This window comes from Episyrphus balteatus, chromosome 2 (genome assembly GCF_945859705.1).
Source record: "Episyrphus balteatus chromosome 2, idEpiBalt1.1, whole genome shotgun sequence".
Lineage (NCBI taxonomy): Eukaryota > Metazoa > Arthropoda > Insecta > Diptera > Syrphidae > Episyrphus > Episyrphus balteatus.
Window position 1 is genome coordinate 9,084,493 of NC_079135.1, and position 22,932 is coordinate 9,107,424.

The window sequence follows — 22,932 nt, forward strand, 5'->3', positions numbered from 1 at the left end:
ATTATGCTAATAAGTAATGTAATTCAATGCAATAAAGGCGTAGATAAATTATCATACTTGATACCTAATTAAAGAGACAAAATATTATTATAATTCATTAATATAAGCAGTACAGAACTCTAAAGCATTTGTTTAAACAAACATATCTACCTGTCATGCAAATAGGGTTGTTCATATTCATGAACCAAGTGACAAATCAGTTAGTCGAACGATATTTGTGTTCACATTTAACAGATTTTGTAATCAAATCTCTTTTACTTGTTCATTTGGTCATTCTTTCAAAACAAACCATCACCAAGTGATGTGTTTCTTTGGACTGTCCACAGTATTTTAGCCCCGTTCCTCTGAAAGTGGTAGTTTACTCATGAGTGGATAATCTAGTATGTACATTTACTCCTAGAAGAAGTACACATGCCTTTCTGCCCGAGTAGATGGGAGTAGATTAAAGATATAACTCATTCACTTGTTTTGAGTGAACAAAAAATCGTATCGTATAAATCCTGTCTAACGATTTTTTTTCCATCATGTAAATGCTTCATAATGCTCTTACGGTTTCAGCAATTGAAAGTTATCCAAAATGTAAACTTTCCGGATTCAAAAAAAGCACCTGGGGGCCAATTCTGGTTCTATGAATAAGTGAATCGAAAAGCTTTTCACTTGTTCATTTATAAATTTGATTCTCGTTCTGTGAAAAAATGAAAACAAACATCAAAAATATTCATATGATTATTTTTCTTTCACTAAATTATTCGATTGTGAATGTTTGAAATCGAAACTTTTAAACATTTTAAATGGATAATTTTTTGAAAAAAAATAAAGGAAAGAGCGTCACGCAAGCCCAAAAAGATTTTTTAATAAGTTTTTTGGAATAAAATGTGGAAATTGCACACGACAAGTAAGAAAATTATTTTAAAAAATGATATCGCGTTTTAATGATTTTCATAGATTTGTTTCGGTAGATGGAGCTCGTCAAAGGGACAATACCTGGAAATCATTGGCAAATGATCTCAATGCTTTGGGGGGAGCTAACAAAACCTATGAACAGTGGAGGAAGACTTGGGGCTACTTAAAGTAAGTAACTGAGCTAGTTTTGTGGTCATTTGAATGAATTTTACATTTTTTGTGTAGAAAAAACAGCAAGAAAAAATATGCAGATATTAAAGAAGCCCAAAACCGCAGTGGGATCAACGGAATCACCAAAATCAAAGAGCTCAGTGACTTAGAGCAACGGGTAATTGCTATAATGACAGACAAAAATGTTGAAGGGGATGAACCTGTTTTAGAAATAGGCATTGAAACGGAGGACTTCGTAAGAACATTACATTGTTCAGTTCAAAAACTTTTAAAATGTTAATATATGAATTTTGTTTTCAAATAACAGGTAAGGTCTACATTGCAAAATTTACTTGATGAAGAACAAAATGAAAATGTAGGACCATCGACTTCTACCGGCAACCATCAAGAAGAGCAGGCAATTGCAGGTGTTTCGGAAACAGTAACTTCAAGGCCATCAGTAACTGCGGTAACAAACAGGCAAAAGCGGAAGCGAGAATCGTTACCTTTATCAAATGATAAACTCCTAGAAATTGAAGAAAAAAATTTAGATATAAAAGAAAAACGGTTGAAACTAGAGGAAAGGAAGATTATAGCCTTAGAAAACCTCCAAAACACTTTGGCTAATTTGTTAAATGCAATAAAAGATAAATTTTTTGTTTGAATTTGATATTTTTATTTTTTTTTAATTTTTACCTAGTGAAATTATTTCGTACAATTTGCTGTCTAATATTTCGTGCTTCGGCTAAAACATTGCGCTCATTAAAATTTCCCCTTATAGCTATTTCCCTTTCATCTTGAGATTCAGCTTCAATTATAAGGTCTTCATTCAGGGGAATTCTTGCTTTTATTAACATGTTATGTAAAACAATACATGCGTTAATAATGACGCCTGCTTTTCCAGGAGCGTAATATAACACCCTTCCCGCTGCCAAGCAGCGGAATCTGCTTTTTAAAATACCTATACACCTTTCGACAATACTCCTTGTTATTTTGTGTGCCTTGTTGAACGCCTCTTCACCATTTGAATTAGATTCAAGGATCGGTGTCATCAACCACGGCTGCAAAGGATACCCACTGTCCCCTAGCAAATAAAAGTTCCTTTCACCTGAAGAATATAACCTTTCCAAGGTGGTTTTTGTTTTTGAACATCTCCAAATATAGGAATCGTGAGAAGTTCCACCAAATCGAGCATTAGCACTAAAAATCAAATGATCTGCACCACATATGATTTGGACATTTTTCGAATGTCCACCTTTTCTGCAGTAATAAACGTGTTCTATTTCTTTTCTTGGTGCTGCAATTTTGATGTGTGTACCGTCGATTAACCCTATAACACCCGGGAAACCTGCTATGTCAAAAAACTTCCTTTTTATCTCCAAAAATTGCGCAGCTCTTGGGAATTTTACGTGTCGGTTTGCAATGCAATTTAATGCAATTGCAACCTCTGTAATGCATCTAGAAACTGATGTTTGAGATAATGAAGATAAGTAATCCTGACCAACAGCTCGCTGGAAGGATCCTTGAGCAAAAAAACGCAATGCACATAGCACTTTAGTGTGCGCTGGAAGTGCATGTATCCTTGATGATGATTCAAGAAATGGGATTATTTCATCTATTAGAACTCTGCATAAATGTTTTGGAAAGCGGTATAGTTGTATGAAATGTTCCTCCGTTATCATCTCGAAAGGATTTTCGTTGTCTCTTAAATTTCTTCTGATTATTCTCATGTTATTTCTAAAAGAGAGTAAATCTATTTGTATGGTAATATAGCACATATTTATGTATCGAACCTTTGCGTATTCCTCCGATTTGTTTGAATTAGAAGTCTTATATAAATTAAAGGCATTTTAATAAATGTTAAGAAATAACAACCAAATTGAAACAAGAATTTAAAAATATTATTTTTCGTTTTGACATTTGAAACAGTTCAAAATCACAATCCCAGTAGAAAAAAATATTCACCAATGTGAAAGTTTTTGAATTCAACACCATGTTTTCATTCGCAGGACGAGAATCGCTTTTTCATTTCAAATGAATCGAAAAAGTGAAAAGAATATGTGAAAGCGAAAATGAAAGTTTTTTTTTCGATTCACGTGTTCACAGAACCAGAATTGGCCCCCTGTAATTTAAAGTTTTTTTTTGTTTAAAAATATAACCAAAAGATATAAATCAAAACAAAAAAACATTAATCATAGATAATACTATGATTTAAGAATTCACTGATTTAACAGAAGATTTAAATCTTTTAACTTCAAAACATCAAAATTCCGATATGATTTATGACCTCTCTCAAAATTTAATTTTCTATAAGACCTCTATAAATATAATTTCCCCGAAGCATTTTTGTGAAATTTCAGTAGCCACAACAAAAAAAATTGTTATCTCTTTCATCTTGAATAATAAAATGAAGACAAAAAAGTAGAAACAGAAAGAAGAAAGAACAAAACGAAAATTCCCCAAATGAAAGTGAACTTAATCCTACCAATAAATATATTCAAGTTTAGGAGTTAGCATCTAATTAAAAAAAAAAACAACAAATAAAATAAAAAGAAAGAACGAAAGCTAAAAGTAGATATCCAATTCGTAATCTGGTTAACCTACATTTTATCGAAAGATCGGGAAAATTTCGCCTACCAACGGAAAAAAAATAAAACATTTAAGTTTGAAAGCTCACTTGGAATAAGTAATTGTTGAATTTCCTAAATTTGCAAGTGTAGGTTAGGTTAATCGACCTCATTAATTCAGGGTCGGACAAGGCCATGGAAGAGCCAGAAACCAGAACAATTTTTTGTTGCGAAATTAAACCAGAACAATTTTTGTTTCCTGACAATATCGCACATTTGGTAACCATAAAGTATCAGTTGACACTTGACAGTGACACTTGTGAACATAATGGACATGTTCCTGTTGGGAAGTGTCAAAGTACTACTATTAGTTTACTAGCGATGCAATGCAATTTGTAAAAATGTACTAGATCATCTACTCATGAGTAAACTCCTGCCTCCAATAGGGCTAATGATACAATTCAATAATTGGTCAGGTGTCATACAAATCTAGAAGCCATCTAAGTTTTTATGAAAGTGACATTAGGTCAATCTAGGGCCCTTTTGCATTTAAGGACCTTGGATCTAATACACTTAATCCAGCACTGTTTTTCGTTCAACTACTGAAACTGATCTGGTTTAGCCTTTTGTGATTTGCCTGAGAGAAAGAAAGTTTAATTTATTTCAATTGATATCTTAATCTTGATTTTCGTGATTGGGACAAACAATTTCTGCACCGATTTATTTGCCAATTTCTTTGAATTTGAATTCTGCTCTTATTTCCGTCAGTGTTTTATGGTTTGGTTATGTCATGTTCGAGTAATAATCTCATTTTGTAAGTCAACACACGCCATAGGTCGACAAACCTTGTTCAATGGATTTAATTCTAAGCCATCAACCATGAACTCTTTTAAAGATTTGACTACGAGTCAAACCAATCTAGTACAATAATTTGTTGTATAGTGTGGATCGAGTTTGGTTTTGAATTTCGTTATCAAAATATTTGCCAGTTGATGCACGCGGCCACGTTCATCACATTACAACAGTTTCTTAGTCGCCCATAATATGTTGGACGTAATTATTAGAGTACAGGTTTTTATGAGAGTTTTTTTCCAACGAATTCTATTCAACCAATCCAATTGTTATGCCTTATGCTCACATAAATAAGACACTCTATATCCACTTAATACTCTCATGTGAATCTCAGAATCTGTGCAAAACTTTGTATAGTTGAGAGATTTAGATACTTATACATTTTAGTGCTCATAAGTTGCTGCACGATTTTTGTGCATCACGTCGATATTTTACAGTGGGGTAGCATATAATTGAAAAGTGGAAAACATTTGTTGTTTTGTTTAAATTTTAATGAAACATATTGAAACGTAAAATTTAGTACCATTAGTTGTAGAATTGAAGGAGATTTGTACAAATAAGTTTTTGTGCAAGTTTTTTGAATACAAAAATGGCGGCCACACAAAATAAATGTAAAATTGCCGAATGATTTGGCGGTCAAAAAAAACAACGAGATTATAGTTTTTGTGCAAGTTTTTTGAATACAAAAATGGCGGCCACACAAAATAAATGTAAAATTGCCGAATGATTTGGCGGTCAAAAAAAACAACGAGATTATAGTTTCTGTCACTGCCTGACATTTAATAGCTGCGTTGTTCCATAGGAGGTAAATGTTTAGTCATGAGTAGATGATCTAGTAAATATGATTGCATTGATTTCGTTGAAAGTGCGATCCATTGAAAATCACTAGTAAACTACTAGTATTACTTTGCCACTTCTCAAAGTAACAGGGATAATAAAAGTTTTGACCACCGAAACCGATGGTGCTTTTAAAAATTACCAATCACCTGCAAAATTATGACATCATAACCAAACAGAAATTTATTTTAATTTGTGTTTAATATTTAATCAATTGATTTAATTGATTGATTGACACTTCAGGTGAATTTTAAATTCTTGGTGATAATAAATATGCGAAAGACAAGAGTTTTTATCAATAAATCTATTGATAAAGTAATTTTTTTTTTAATTTTTAACCAGCTATTGAATAATATTGTCAAAAAGTATTGAGTAATGATGTCTGTGGTAAAAGCATTTTGTTGGTATTTGGTGAACATTTTATTTTTTACAGAAAACGAAATCACTATGTTGCTATTATTAAACAAAGGTCCAGTTTTTCAGTGCAGGGTCAAAGCTTATATCGAATCATTTAGGCCCACTTCATTCAAACTCCAATAAATGTAAAATCGCCATTTAAAAAGGGAAATTTTAAAATTAATATGTGATTTGACAGTTTTTAAATTTTTAATGAGTTTTCAAATTGAATGGAGTTTGAATAAATTTGGGCCTTAGAGCATTAATTAACTAAAGTGTTTAGTCTTTCTAAGGCATAGATGGCTGGTGTTTCTTAGGCCCATTGCACACATGCGGTGACAATGCGTCAATCTACTGATCGCGCGGTGACTCTACAATGGCGCTTATGTGATGCTGCGATTCTTTCTTTCCTCAGCGTCATTGAAGCATCATCGCAGCGTCACCGCACAGTGTACAATAAATTATCAATTTACAGAGTAATAAGGTCACTGCGGTGTATGTGTAACATTTTTACTAGCTGTGTATAAAGTACACAAAATTAAAAATTTTGCTAGAAGGAAAGCAATTTTGAACTTTTTTTCTAAAAAAAAAAAACAATAACAATTAACTGATTTTTGTTTGTCAAACAGTTCCACTGTTCGCCATCATAGTCATCGTCTCATGAAAATCATCGTAGGTATAGTAAGTAAGAATAAGAATGTATATCTTTCTGAAAGCATCTGCTCTGGTTTAAGCTATGGATGCGGATGTTACATCAGGCTTTAATTTCGTCTTTTCCGAATTAATAATTAATGAGAAGAAAGAAGCTGCATTGCGAGAGAAGGCTTACTGCTGCTCTGTACTTAGCTTTTTCTTTAGTATTCGCTAATGATGGGTTTGGTTGGGAGGATACCATAACACTATACCAACAATAACAACAGCCGTAACTTTTACAATCTAATGCACACTCAAAGCAAAGTACTATAGAACCTTCATGTATGTACAAGGTAGATAGTGTGCACAGTGATTGAAATTCGTATATACAGTTTTAATAATAATCACTTGGCAATTCTAGGTACCTTCCATACGTTCTTTGTAGGTATAATTGGACACTAATGCAGCATTAAGAGCCGCATGCACTGCACATATAGAGACGATACAATTTGTTGTTTAGTTTGTTGTCTTTATTGCAGTTACATTTTTTTTTTTTTAACTGAACTCCTTTTGACAGTTAGCTTTGTGTGCTAACACACACTCACAATTAAGCTATTCAGCACGCCCCAAAGCCATGCAAGTCCGCAAGCGAATTGATTTATCTTGGTCGTCATTTCGCCTACAGGAATTCCATATCTTTTTAGCCCATGCGGCGGCCATAACCAACAACTTAAAGTTGTACGATCGTTTGGTTCGTTCGTTCGTCCGTCCATCCGTTCCATCGTCGTCGTCCGTTGTTGTTAAGAAAACATAAATTTATAACGGAATTCGATCTATTGTGAGTACCTACAGGTGAGATCCCATTAAGGAGGTGCTGGCATAGGCGCATAGGCACACTCATACACAACATCTTGTAAAAGTATCCTCAACATTATTATAGATTCATTCAGAGAAAAAGTTGTTGTAATTTTTTTGTTTTCTTTATTTTTATGGCTTGTTGCAAGGCTGAAAAATCGTAAAATTTGTTTACCAATTTTGTATACGAAAGGAATTCGATTCTGTTTACAGCTTTAACTGCTTTTTTGAAGGAGAGAGAAATCAGCGCTCATGGAATGCGCGCGCTACGCTATACAAGTGATGCACAATGATCATCTATGAAGGTAACCTATACAAAAATGGGCGGGAAAGTTGAAGGATACAAACATATATAATATGCCATAGCATCAGACAATTTATTTGATAGTTATTGGTTAAAAAGAACAAGTTAAAAATTAATGAAGCCCTTTTGATGTGCGTTTTCATTATAATTTTACAGAGAAAAAAAAAAATACCGTTTCCAATTTGTCTCAGAAGTAGTTATCTATAGATTGGTACTAAATTTTGTATTGTAGTGAGGCAATCAGAATTTATGAATATTTGATCTCTGTTGGAGATGATCGATAAATCTGACTATCGTTTTTGGTTTTTTGTGCTATTTTATTGAAAGTAATTATCGTTCTAATTTTTAATAGGTAATTTTAGTTGAAGAACGGAACATCGACATAAAATTATTATTATTCTATTTGACTCATTTTTAATGCATTAAATCATATGGGTATGTCAGATTTCAGTAAACAAAAACTTATATAAAAAAAATTACAAAATTAACCGATTGTTTGTTGATTTGTCAAGTTTAAATGAACTTATGTCAGAAAAAAAATCACATAAAGAGTAAGTGAAAAACAATATAAACAAAACGCCCAAAACTGCCAACAAAAAAGTACTACAAATGTTCTAAAAATTCCTTTTTTTGTCATTTGGTTGGGTATAAAATTTGGATTTGTTTATAAAATTCCCTTCCGAAGTTTGTTAGTCCTCACATTTATTCCGAGTTTTTAGTTAGTTTGTTAAATACAATTTTTTTCCCAACAAATTTCGACTTTTTGAAACTTGTTTGTTAAGCCTTAACTACATTGGCTCAAAAAGTGAAAAAGTTAAAGTACAAAAGTGAAATTTTTCAAACGCATTTTTGTATTTTTGAAAGCTTATTTTTAGGCCTAAAATACGATAAGAATACTTTTTTACAAAAAAATTCACTATAACTAATTTTATTTTTTTTTTGCTAAATGACGCCACAAAGCACGAAATTCATAATTGTACCTAAGATTAAAAAATAAATTACAAAGAATAAGTAAAAGTTATCCTTAGTGGGTGACAATAACTACTCAAATCATCCGATAAACAATAAAAAAATTTATATGATAAAAGATAAGTTTGTATAAAAGACTTAACTGCTTCTGGACCTTGCTGGGCAATATTTTAAATCCTAACAAGTACCTTCGACCAATTCAGATATTTGCTGTGTTTAATAATACTATCTATAGTAAAGACTACTATGAATTGGCCGATCTAAATGTTATCCTATCAATATTAACATTTCATTTTATCCACGCACGAATAATTAAAATATGACATCATGTTTTGTCGTTTGATTTAAATTTTCAGAAAATTCAATACCTAACTTCTCCAGTAGCTCCAAAATCATGCAACCCCCAACTAATGTCTATCTGCCGAAATAGCTCAGTTGGGAGAGCGTTAGACTGAAGATCTAAATGTCCCCGGTTCAATCCCGGGTTTCGGCATTCAGTGATTTTTTTTTTATATTTTTTGTTTTTTATTTAACAAATTAAATTCATACTAAAAAAAAAGTGCAATAAAAAAGAAAATACACACATTATGTATTAAGAAATTCCCATAAATAGGTATCTATAGTATGCTTAAAAAAGTTGTTTTTTGTTCCACATTCGCCCGAGTGTACCTTTATGATACTTTAATGGATTTGGAAATAAATACACCTACTAGGAGGGATTGATATCGGGATTTGAAGTTTAGTTCAAATTTTGTACGATTTTTGACGTTTCGTGCAAAGTTAAGAATTTACCAGTGCTGTCTCCTATAGTATAGGCGGAGTAAGGGGTGATCAAAAAGGACTAGTAAACTTCAAAACAAACCGTGTCTATCAGTGAGTTTGTTGCGATTTTCTTGTTAAATGAATGACCAAGAAGTAGGTAAGTGTAACACTTTATTGAAAACTAAAAATAGAACAAATCATTAAATCCGAATTAAAAATAGATCACTATTGAATATCAAGCGTGGTGTCAAATTACGCTTATATTCATTCATCATGTAAAGACCGGTTAAGGGACGTCATTTCTGCAACAAAACATTATTTCCTCTGACAGTGGTCAACCAACTGTCAAAGTCAAATTGTCAATAAAGCAAAACGAAAAACCAAAGTAACATTTTTGCATCAACATGCTAGTTTTGTGCATTCAACTGTAATGTATCAAATATCCGAAACCCCATTGTCTTCCACATAAAAAGTTGACACAGTATTTCATCTTAAAATTCATCCTATTTGTAATTCCAAAACCTTTCAAAACAACAAAAAAACGGTCTAGCTAATGAAGCTTTCTGGTCGCATACATTTTTTTTCTTCTGCCTTTAACTTCATCTTGACTCTAAAAATAGCAACTCACCTATGTCAGAATAATATGTAAAAAAAAAAATAAAGTTAAGAAGACCCGCAGCAAAATAGGTAATGATATTTCTTGCGGTTACATCGGGCATGCCATTATACAGAAACAAAAATAACACACATCTCAAAAGACGATGGAAAAGAAGAAGACAGAAAAAAAAGACTCAAAAAACGCAAAATAAAACGATCGTCTCACATTCCACTTCTGAATAGTTTAGAGGCCTGTGGCTGGTTGCCTTTCTGTGATATGTATGCACCTGTGCGAAGTTTTTTTTTCCCCTGACCCACATTCATTTTTTTTTTTTTTTGAGATGATATGTTCCCAAAGCTATACTCCTTAGTTAACTAAGTCCCCTATTCATTGCACTTGATGCGCCTTCCATAGCTCAGTGCTACGGGAATAAATCTATGAAAAAATTCCCATAAGGTGCTCTACCCGTGCGCCATCCCCATCTTATACCCATATCTCTGTTGCCCCTCTCCTCCTTGTGGTTGTGTACTTTAGGATAAAATCTAGAGAAATATTTAAGACGCTTGATCAACTCTTAAACATTCATCTATTGAAAAGACTCCCCAGACTCCATGCGTACCTATAACTCAAGTTAGTAGTCGTCGTCGATCGTCGGTACATGATCAGCGCAGAAGCAGGCATTGAGATGAGAACAGAAAAAAAAAATTACACCGTGTACCGTTTCGATACTTTTCGATATATACGAACTAGCAAGTGAAGCATCGCCGCATAGAGACTAGAAAAAAAAATAAAAAAAAAAAAAAACAACAAAATCAGGCCAGACAATGTGACGTGCGCGCTGGAGCGCACCATTGACGCGAGACGGGATTCCTTCCGACTTGGTAACCTAGTCGATCAATCGTCTTCGTGTATCAGATCGTTCACTCCACCTTATTCAATCAAGGCGCACATAGGCGATGATCATATTCCCATGGTTACATTTTACAAAGTGCTTCACGTCGGTGGTGGCAACGAGCGGGTTGGAGCCAGTAGGGTACCTAAGCTAAGACTGATTGACGATTTTCAATTTAATGAGAATCGTTCTTGTGAAGCTCTGTATAGCTGAATTGGAAAGCAATGCGTCGTCTCCATCGTCGTTATATAGTTTGTAATGATCGTTAAGCGCGTCGCATCGCAGCGATCGGTGAGGATCGGTAGATAATGGGATGTGATCGATTCGACAATGTGATGATTGGTGCGGGAGAAAGGGAATAACATATACACAACACAATTTCCTAATTGACGTTCAATAATTACTTAGCAAACGGACGCGGACAGCGGACGGAACGGAGGCTGGTTTTGCGAATGGGATAATCCGCAACAATGGGTGCATTGCACGCAAGTGATCCCCAAATATAGTCAATGGGGTCGCGTTTCGAGAAGCGGACAAGAAAACGGCTGCACCAAACCGTTGAAATCAAAGCCAATCAACGATTAGAGGTTAGGTTGCGGGAATGGGGAGGGAATATAGTTGTGGTGTATTTGTTACCTTTACCTATACCTCTTCTCTGACACATGCATCAACGTTTCCCGTTGTTATCCCGGAATTGAACACTTACCGCTGTAATATGGATTTTATCCTACGCGCGCGTGTACAGTGTATATAAACTCGCCAAGTCGCTTCGTCTCCGTTGCGGTCGGTCGCCGCGAGAACAAAGAGCACCTTGTTTCAGCCAGGTTAATCATGTGTAGTTTTTTTTTTCGGTTTCTGGACATAGGCATTTTTGCAATGCGCAATTTGGCCAATGACTGCAGGATAAATGCACCACACCACGACGATACCTGCTATCGCCAAGATTTATTCAACGATACTTTCACAGTACGCCCAGCTTTAAAAGGGTACTTTCACAAAATTGATCATAATGTTGTGCCATTGAGCTCACTTTTGCAACTACGCCTATAGGAATGTTGTAGCTGTGTTAGCCACATCTTTATTGGATGATGATGATGATGATGAAGATCGAGGTGGAATATATGGATAGTTGTGTTGGGTCTTGGTCTTGCAAGGCCAGGTAGGTAAGGTATCCCTTAAATGGCGTGGAGTTTGTTATTTACAAATAATCAGCCTGTGCATGGGAATTTCCATTAAACTGCCGTTAAAGATTGAACGACCAACTCAAACAATCATTAGAGTACAATCATCTTGATGAAAGATGAGACGAACGACTCTGGGAAAAAATACTTATTGTATCTGTGATGAGGAGTTTAGAATTGTATAATGGGCTTCATAATAATCTGATGGTTTTGTGAGATCCAGAAATTATTTATACCTCATTATTATTGGGAATTATTTTGTTCGCGTCTTGTGGTGCAAGAGATAAAGGATATTCTGGAAACTTTAATTTATAACGTATGTTTGGCAATTCAGCGATTTCGGCTTTTTTCGTGAAAAGGTATCCAAATAAATTGATATTCCTCGGAACTTGAAATGACAATTCTTAATTATATAAATGCAAATTTTCGAGGAAGTTAAATTTTTGGAGCGCCTAGTAGACCAAATCCAAAATAAAGTGCATTAACAATGCATTTTTTTAAAATAAGGATGTATTAATTTTTAGTACATTTATCAAACTTCTTTTGATACTTTCAGCTTTTTGCATTATTGTTAAGACCAGTCATTCGTTATGCGTTTTTGTTCATTTGAAACATGTTTTAGTCCTTGGTATGCATTTTTAATGCATTAAAAATGAGAAAAATTTCACAATGACCTTGTTTCTTTAGAGGTGGTAGACTCATGAATAGATGAAAAGCACTCGAGTAAATAGAAATGTGTTGTTGTTGTACTAGATTTCTACCCAGTCTACCACCTCAGATTGTAAAGACAAATAATAATAATTTGCGGTTGGGATAGTATAATATAGTGACGTAATTTTCCAAAATTTTATTAAAAGTGACGTCCAAAATCTCAGATTTTAGCATGGTTACATTCGGCTTGGAGTGAAATTAAGTACAGCTTTATTTATACAGACTGTTCTTAAATAACGTTCTACATTTTAAGACTGTAATTAATTGATGTATGCTTTCTTAGGCTGTTTACTGTAATTTGACTTCCTACAAAGTGACGACGACGTTACGAATGATTTAGCAGACTGTAATTAAGTTCCCTGGGCCAAATTACACTGTAATTGAAGGCCTTTTCTTTTGTGAGACTGTAATTAAGATTTTTCTGATTTCTCATACTATCATTTTCTTTCTTAGACTACAATAATGTGAAAAATCTCCTTACAATTTTTTCTTAAAACAACACCTTTTTTAAACAGTTAACAATATATTTTAACAAAAATTTTTTTTTTTTTTTTTTTCATTTCCAGCTGCCCATCCTGGAGCTGTTTGCTACAGTCACGCCCATTGCCAAATGAATGACAAGAAAAGTCATTGTGATTTTCTAATTCCCAATTTATTTGGACGTTGTCAATGTACTTCACCTGCCAAACAATATGGAGGAATGTGTATTGCTGATGATAGTTCTATTGAAGCTGATGCTGTATTAAGTCAAACTACAACTTATACCCCATTAATTACACCACCACCAACTGTATTCCGACCAATCGATTTAATAACTCACTATGAGATTTCAACCCAAGGAAAACCAGAAATTAGCAGCTTACCCTCGTCTACAGAAAATCAAGTTGAATTTACAAAACTACCAGAATTATCTGTAAGTTCTTCAAGTGAACAGTCAGGTGGTGAAGATTTGACAGCTGATACAGAAGCTTTTGATGTTTTAAATAACTATCATGTATCAAGTTCGACACAAGGTTTAGGTGTAGAATCTGCACAACAGGCTGTTACAAGTGATGATTATCCATATAAAATTGATAATGAAGATCAAACAAGTATCAATGAAGAAGAAAGTGAAGAAAATCCAGAAATATCAGCTGTTCCTGTTGAGGAAGCTGTAATAACACCAGCTGAAGGAACTAACGAGGTGACAAAACTGGATAGTGAAATATTAGCTCAGAAAGAAACAGAATCGGAAGAGAAGGCTGAGGAACAACCTGAGCAAGTTCCTGAAATTCAACCATCATCGTCATCCGAAACAGTTCTTATCCCCGAAGTTGAGCAACAACAATCGAATGAAGATCAACATTCTGAAGAAGAAGAAAAACCCGAAGAAGAGATACATTCCGAGTTAGAAGCGGCTACAGAAGTTCCTGCTGAAATTGAAGACAAACCTGAAATCAACCAAGAACATGTAGATGAGTTGGAGGAAGTGAAGCCTGTAGTTTTTGAAGCTGAACAACCTGAACAGTCTTTGGATAATAACAATGTAGCTGTAGAAGAATCGGAAGCATCACATAACGTTGAAACATCTTCAAATACTTCTGAGCAAGTCGAGGAACATAATGAAGATCATGAAATTACTCCAGTTAACACAGATGTTCAAGATATTATTAGTCAATCCGAAGAATCTTCATCAAATCCAGAAGTATCTCAAGGAATTAGTGAAGATTTAGCAGAAAAAGAAAAGGAAGATGAAGTCGCAACAGAGCAACCAGCTGAAGTTGAAAATGTACAGACATCTCAGCCAGCTGAGCCAGAAATAATTCATGAAGAACATTCTTCTGAGCAGCAGATAAACAAAGTAATACCAGAAGATAACTTATCTCAAACCAGTCAAGAATCTTCAGAACCATTGAACTTGGAATCTGAAGAAGTCAAAGAAGATCACACTGTTCAGAATGAACTTCAGAGCGAAGAACATCTACCGGAACAATCTGTAGAAAAGGATACTGAGTCTGCTGAACAACAAACAGCTAGTGGTCAAATGGAAGAATCACATTCTAGGCCAAGTTCAGATGCTCATGCTCAAGAAGAAGCTACAGTTCTTGATGAAGAAGTCGAAACACATGTGGATATGGATGGAGAATTAGCTGCTACTAGCTCTCAAGAACACAAAGAAGACGCAGAGATTGACAGTAGCATTGTAAGCCAATCATCAAATGTTGGAGAAGAACATAAAGTTCCTGATGAAAATGTTTCAGAAATTAGCTTAGAACAAGTACAAGAAGGTGAAGAAAACCCAGGACTACATGAAGAGGTTGTTCAAGAAAATATTACTGAAGAAATTGCCCATGAAGAAAATATGCCACAAGTTTCAGAAGAAAATAATGCGGAACAATCAGTTGAAGGCGAACAAGTAGGTGAAGAAGCTGTACAAGAAGTTGAAAATGAAGCTTCCCAAGAAGGTATCCAAGAAACCGAACAAGAACAACCACAACAAGCTGTCGAAGAAGCTGCCCAAGAAGCTGTCCAAGAAACTGAACACGAATCTGAACAAGTATCTGAACAAGAAGCTGTCCAAGAATCTTCTCAGGCAGTAAGCGAAGAAGCTCCTCAAGAAACTACCGAAGAATCTGTCCCAGAAGTTGTCCAAGAAGCCGCCCAAGAAACTGCACAAGAAGCTGTGGAAGAACCTGCCCACGTAGAAGAACAAATTTTACAGGAAACTAGTTCAGAACAAATGGAAGAATTACCTGAAGAAGAAAACAAAGAAAAGGAAGATTCTTTAGCAGAAACAGAAGAAGATAAGAAAGATAACCAAGTCGAGAACAAAATTGGGGAAGTGAACACTTCTGAAGATGAAATTAAACCTTCAATAGATGAAGAGAAACCATCTGGAGAAGAAACTATCAATGCAGACATTAAGGAAGATAATGTTCCAGAGTTGATTAAAGACCATCAAATTTCATCTGAACAAGAAATTCAACTAAATAAAATTGAAGAAGAGGAAATAGTTCAATCAGCAAACGAAGATCGAGTTGAAGAAGAACCACAAATTCTTAACCACGAAGAAGTGCAACCCATAGATGAAGAAAACCAACAACAAATAGTCCAAAATGTACCCCAAGAAACAATTGAAGAGCTTCTTCAGGAAGCAGCTCAAGCTCTAGCTGAAAAAGATAATCAAGAATTAAACTTAGCACAAAACCACGATGAAGTACAAAATATTACTGAGAAACCAGTTCATGAAAGTGAAGAAGAAGCTTTACAAACTCTTCAGGAGGAACCTATACAACCAGTGGTATCTGACGATTTGATTTCTTTGCCAGAGAACCAGTCAGAATTGTCTGAAGAAAAATTACCAGAAAAAGAAGAAATTAATCTTGATTCGAAGCCACAATCAACTGAAGAAGAACAACAATCAGTATCAGAACAGGTAGAATTACAAGAAGCAGTTCCAGAAATGATCAAAAAAGATGTTGAACTGCCTGAAAAAATGTCAGAAGAAACACCATCAGAAGAAAATCATAGTCAAAAGCTCCAAACTGATCTAGTAACGGAAAGTGTTTTACAAAACGAAGCACTTCCAATTGACGAAGAAGAAGATCCAAACAAAGACTCAGATGAAGAACAAAAAATAGATATACAAACAATCCCAATATCATTGCAAGATCTGTTACAAGGTGGTGCTGAACCTCAGAAGAATATCCAAGAAACAGCCCAAGAGAATGCATCAGAAAGTGAAGATCCTCAAATTTCTTCAGAGACTAATGAAGAACATGCAACAGACACTCAAGAATCGTCTGAGCCATCCAAACCTGAAGAACTAGAACTCTCAAAACCAAATTTAACTGATCTTACAGATTCTATGATTATTCAAGAAATATCTTCAGATGAGGCTTCATCACATGAAAATCAACTCCCTGCTTTGGAAAAAATTCCAATGACACAAGAGAAAGACAATGAAGAAACTAATTTGGAAAATGAAAGTTCAAACGAAGCTATCCAACATGTACATGACTTGGAAAACATTATCGAAGGCGCCGAACCTTCAAATATTGCAAATGACAATAACCCACTTAGCTTATCTGAATCGTTGCCAACTAAAAAACTCCAAACAGAAAACAATGAAGGTGATGGAACTTTGGCATTAGAAGAAGAAGAAAATCCAATTTCTAGCAACGAGAATGCCATTAATGAGAAAATTGAAAGTGATAACAACGAACAACAACAACAAATTATTGGAACAGATCCAGCAAATAAACCAATAATTGATGATGAGGTGAAAGAGATCGATATGCAAACAGAAAAGATCAACGAAGACAAAGAAGAAGAAGAAGAATTATTAGAAATCGATCAAGCGACAACTGTACGTTCCGAATCTGAGCAAAATTCTGATCACGAATCATCATCAACTGTCCACCCAACTTTCGAATTGCAAGAAACACATCAACAAGTGGCAGCTGTAGAAAATGTTAATGATAATTTACCAGCAGCGGACATTGAAGAAGAAACAAACGATACAACACAATCTGGAGCGAATGCCAATGAAAGTGAACTCGACGCCGCCACTGAGTACGTGCCTTTGGTAATGGCACCAGCTGAGAGTGAAACATTGGCCACACCTGTAGCTGTCAGTGTGGAACCTGATTTTAGTGAAATTGAAAAGTTTGAACAATTTGAAGATCATCATTTGGTCAATGAACCTTTAGAGACAGTTGACAATGTTTTAGAAGAAGAAGATAATGTTCCAACGAGTAGACCTATTGTTGAATTGGAATCTTCACCAATTGTTGAAGAAGATAATGAAGACATGAAACCAGCTTCAGGAGATAACGGTTTCAATGAAAATGAATCAGTTCTTAGTATTTTAAGTGGTTTAATAGAAAATGAAGAAGAAGAAGGTTCTGGAACACCATTGCCAGAGAGCTCTGTCGATGATTTGAAAGCTGAAGAAACTGTTCATAGTGAACAAACCCCAGACACAGGATCGTATTATCCATCTGTTTTGTCCGACTTGCTCATGAGTACAAAGACTGAAGACCTGTCAAAATTAACTACGTCTTCTCCATTGATTGAGAACCAGGAAAGCGTTACTCCCGAAGAACTTCCATTTGATCTTTCGTTCGTTTCTCCAAACGATCATGTAGAGCTTATGTCAGATAATTTAGTCGTTGAAACGACACCTGGTTTCTACCAGGAAAGCAGCAGCAGTAGCAGTGAAGATGGTATTATAACTACTGAAGTACCTGACATCTTGGAGATTACCACCCAGACAATGCTTGGTCTAGCTAGCCGGGTAACGCTCATGGAACCAGCTGCTCCAGTGGCTACAACTTTGAAACCTTTTATGACAATGGAAGATGATTTCTCGACAACTTCATCTTCATTGAGTATTGATTCTTTGATAACTTCAAAACCAGGTAAATTGAAGATATTTTTCTAATTGACAAGTTTCGTCATCTAATAAATATTTTTGCAGTTCGTAAACGTGTAGAACTAGGCAATGGTCCGGTTTCCCTAGGCTTGAATTGTAATAACGACAAACAGTGCCAATTGGCTGACCCAAATACCGTCTGCTCTGATCAAGGAATATGTGACTGTGCCTCAAAGACACCAGCTAAATGTAGCGCTGAACGTACCGGCTGCAGTGCAGGAACATTCCAGGTAAGTCCTAATCCTCGCACATCCAATCCCCATTCGAGGAGTGATTTGTCAAATTATAAATAAATGGGTTTTAATTTTTCTTCGTTCTCGCAAAACAGTGCCGCTCGAGTGGAGTTTGTATTTCGTGGTTCTTCGTATGCGACGGCCGCCCAGACTGCACAGATGCTTCTGACGAGGAATGCACTTTTAATGCACGATTTAACCAAACATGCCCGAAAGAATCATTCCGTTGTGAGCACAGTGGACGGTGCATAAGTCGTGCCGCACTTTGTGATGGCAGAAAACAATGCCCACACGGAGAGGACGAATACGAATGTGATTCTTTAAGGACTGAAGGTGGCCAATGCCCACCAAACACGTTCCGTTGCAACAGTGGCGAATGCCTGCCCGAATATGAGTACTGTAATGCAATTATCTCGTGCAAGGATGGCAGTGACGAGCCGCCACATCTTTGCGGATCACGATCTGTGCCGAATATCTTCCTCCGAATGCTTACCGCTGCTGTGGTCGACGATAGTAGCGCTAAAAGAACCAGTGGCGGTATCAATGCCTATTGCCCGCACAGGTGCAGCAACGGCCGATGCAGATCGACAGCCATTGTTTGTTCGGGTCGTGATGGTTGCGGTGATGGAACAGACGAGGAGACCTGTTCTGTTTGTCGTAAGTCAATATGTGCACATTGCAGACATTTTTGTTCTCAAACTAACGTGATTTTTTTTTTTATTTGAAAATTTTTCTTTTATTAAGGTTGTCCCGCCCCAGCTTATGCCAGTGCCCCTGCTTCAGCTGAATTCTTAGCGCAGCAACCCCCCATGCCATTGTGGAAATGAAGTGAATCTTTCCTGTAATAAAAAGTCAACGTCATGAAAAGAAAATACTAAACAAACAGAACTAGCAAAACACACACGACACGACCGCCATCTTTAGGCGATTATTGTGTTACAATATTTCATATTTTTCTTCAAATTCGAATTTGTGTTGTGTTAATTCGATATATAAGTAAAATTCTAGACACAAATTGCCAATTGGCGCCTTGCTAGCAAAGGACATAATTAATTTTATTAATTCTCTTATTTAATTTTTTTTACATTTTATTTAAAAAAAAAACAGAAAACTTCTTTTAAAATTCGACTTTCGAAAATCGAATTTAATTTTATTTTTCGAAGTTGATTTTTGTTTTCGATATCCTTTGATCTAGTGATGCAGACAATTGCAATTTTATGTAATTTTATTTAACTTATTTGAAGTTTCAAAGTTTGTCTTTTTTGGCTATTTTCGTGTTCATTTCTTTTTTTCTATTTTATTTTTATTTGACATTATTGAATGTTATTTTTTATTTAATCTATATTTTTATTAATTTTCTATAGAATTGTATATAGGTACGCTGAAATTTTGTTCTTAAACAATCCTTAATTTTAATTAAAATTTTAAATTTTCTTTTCACAAAATACTTAATTAAAAAAAAAATTAATAATTGAAGTAGAATAGAAGTAATAGATTGTTTGTAAAATTACAAACAATTTGAATTTATGTAATGTAATGGAGTAAATAAAAAGAATTATTTTAATCAATTAAAAAAAAAGAAATAAATCTATTCATGTGTTTTCCCTTTCTCATTTTTAAAGAATTGAATGATATTTGATAGGATAGCTTTTGTCAGTTTTCACGTGTGGTGCGACTTGTCGTCGGAGTCTGAAATAATTGTAAAGTACTGATCTTTGCGCCACCTAGTTATCAGAATTTTAACATTGTTTTGGTTTACATGTATAAAAAAAGGGACATTTCGCCATTGAATAATTCGATCGATTTGTGAAACCGCTATTTGAGGTTAGAATTAAGCCAGAACTATAAATTGTCGGAATGCGTCGCATGAAACGGAGGGGGGGGGGGGGAGGGGAACAACGCTCGCAACCGCACTCGACTGATGAAAACTCATGAAAAAGTCAAAGAAAACAACAACAACATAAACGTGAATTTGACATTAGCCTCCGACTTCTTCCTCCAATTATAGTTCTGGCTTTAAACGTCAAGTAGTGACCTAAGCACCACATAGTGCGCAGAATTAATTAGTTGTTATGTATTTTGCTTACATTTCTCGAGCACAAAACTGACTTCCACAGAGAGTAAACAAATAGAAAGTGTAAAATGGTGGATCAATTTGTCATTTGTCACTACTTGACGTTTAAATTTATTTTATTTAATTTTAACCGAAGAGAAAATGTTGCCACTGAATAATCGGTTGAGTATCAGTTTTTTAAATAGTACTAGCTGACGCGGCGGACACCTTTTCTAGTATTTATTTCCAATATTTGAACCTTTTCCAATAAAAACACAAATCGTTTCTCAACAAAGCTAATACCTACATAAAATTCTTTTGCCGAAGTGTTTCTTATGAAACTCCGCCGAAACGGCTGAACCGATTTTTATGAAATGAAAAATCGGCAAACACAAACAATTATTTTCCATACCCTTAAATGGTTAGATTGGTCCAACCGAAACATTTTTACTTGCGATATAGGTACTATATATCAAGTTATGCATTCGTACAAAAAAAAAAAGTTGAGATAACATTTTTCCATGACATTACGATGGTAGACAATGCCAAAAAAGTGGGTCCCGAAAGTCCGTCTGTCTGTCTGTCTGTCTGTCTGTCAGTCTGTCAGTCTGTCAGTCTGTCTGTCTGTCTGTATAAGGACCTACAGCCTAAACGGATGGACCGATTAATGTCAAACTTGGTATGTAGCGTTATTTGGCGACTCTCCAGAGGGGTTTTTGGAATTAATTTTTTTGGACCAAAAATAACGGTACATGTCATATACCGATTTAAGTAAAATTGAAATATCTCAAAAACGGCTCCAACGATTTTGTTTAAAAAATTCAAATGTTAGTTTCAAGCTAAGGTCTATATTTCAATGAAAAAATTTTTTTTTGAAAATCTTTATTAACGGTACCTGCCATAGAACCGTTTTTTTCAAATTCGAATATCTCTGAAAGTTCTTATTCGATTTCAACGAAACTTTTTGTGAAGAAGCATTTGTATAATTTAAATATAAACCAAAAATTAAATTTCCAAAAAATAAGTTTTGGATTTTTAAAAAAATTTTGAAAATTTTTTTTTGAAAAATCAAATTTTCGAAAACGGGACATTGAATTTTTTTGAAATTTTGTTTTTAGATGTTGATTAGTGATTTCTACAAAATGGCATACCAATTTTATTTTCAAACTTTTTTTCCAAAAAATTATTTTAAAAAAATAGTTTTTTTAAAAAACGGCTCTAACGATTTTGAAAATTTTTTTTCTAAAAATGCACCTTAATATATCAATCAAAACTGCATACTTGTTTTGGAGGGCAATTTAATTTCAGATTTTATTTTAATTTTTTTAAAAAACGAATTTTATTTTTTTTCCAAATTTCTATATAAAAAGTCTTAAAAATTTAAGCAACTTTAACTCTAAGAGCAAGTTCGTGCGACCCAGTCGTGCATTTTATTTTTATTAAAATGATTTTTTTTTTTAATTTTTTGTCTTTGGTTTTAGATGGCGAACCCACAAAAAATTTTGGGACTGCATGTATAATCCAAATGTGAGCATGCAGTTTTAAATAACTATGCGTATAACGAATTTAAAAGTCTAGAAGCTTTAAATCGTGGCCTGTTGTGGTTTTCGAGGGGTTGAATAACTTGAGTTCTCTAAATTAACAGAAATTCACATTCTGAATATGCATTAAGACAGATCTTTTTTCATCTCCCCAAAGCCTTAATAATTCAATCTTGTGGATGCGACATTCGAAATGAGATAATTTGCGTAATTATCTCATTTGGGCTCTAGTGAAAACAGACTATTAAACAGCTTACATCTTGAGTTCTATCGATCTCACCGTCAAGATTGATATCTTCAAGCTGAGAATAAATGACAGAGCCTAAGTGCTTATATTCAGAATGTGAATTTGTGTTAATTTAGCCTAATCACCTTGATTGGAAAACTCGCGTTATTAAACCCCCCGGCAACCGACGACATAAAACGCCGCCGAAAAAAATTCCAAACCTGAACATTGGCGTTAAGGCGGCGTTTTTTCTCGTTGGTCATCGGTTGTCATTGGTGTGGGACACGGAAAATAAGATACTGAAGTTACATCGAACTTACACTTCTTCATAAATAATGTTAAGGGTTAAAAACACACTATCAATCAAGAAAACCACAAACGAAATAACAAACAACCTCTTTTATGCAGTGGTGTTTTTTGGTGTGGGGATAAACAGTAAACATTTATTTTTCGTTGACTACTTTTAGGCAATGGTTTGAAAATTCAATTGAATGAAAAGATCAATTTAAAAACACATACACTGCAGGCCAAAAGTGTAAGTCCAACATAAACAATTAACTTCATTAATGCCTATGGTTGTTTAAAGATTGAATTGTATCTTATTTTGAAAATAATTGTATTCAAAAAGTAACCTTTTTTAAAATATCGAAAAACGGCTTATATTGAGATTAATTTGGGTTTTTTTCATCGTTATAAGTTCTTACGGCCCTCATTTTGTTTAACCTGTTCAAGTGTAAAACAACAAACATTGTCTGTAGCAGTAGGCATCTCAAGAAGTTAAGGGGTCTCAAAAAGAGCTCTAATTGCCGGTAACATCTAACATAGCTGCAGTAAAGTTGTAGAGGCTCTTAAC

General features: G+C 34.7%; 1 protein-coding gene and 1 non-coding gene across 5 annotated transcripts in view; both read left to right on the forward strand.

Annotated features, from left to right (window-relative positions):
* Positions 1 to 19,791, forward strand: part of LOC129908947 (titin) — a 41,899-nt gene extending 22,108 nt beyond the window's left edge. The window contains exons 1-5 of one of the 4 annotated variants that reach the window (XM_055985797.1): positions 9,270 to 9,385; positions 13,177 to 18,012; positions 18,072 to 18,256; positions 18,355 to 18,916; positions 19,004 to 19,790. In XM_055985797.1, coding sequence (XP_055841772.1) covers positions 9,367 to 9,385; positions 13,177 to 18,012; positions 18,072 to 18,256; positions 18,355 to 18,916; positions 19,004 to 19,086 — 5,685 coding nt within the window. In that variant the 5' untranslated portion in view covers positions 9,270 to 9,366 and the 3' untranslated portion in view covers positions 19,087 to 19,790. Of the gene's footprint in view, positions 1 to 9,269; positions 9,386 to 11,204; positions 11,306 to 13,176; positions 18,013 to 18,071; positions 18,257 to 18,354; positions 18,917 to 19,003 lie in introns of those variants that run through there. The other 3 variants (XM_055985798.1, XM_055985795.1, XM_055985796.1) reach the window with 3 other exon arrangements.
* Positions 8,887 to 8,959, forward strand: Trnaf-gaa (transfer RNA phenylalanine (anticodon GAA)). Its single transcript has one exon. It is a non-coding gene; the product is annotated as a tRNA-Phe (tRNA).
* Positions 19,792 to 22,932: the final 3,141 nt, after the last annotated feature.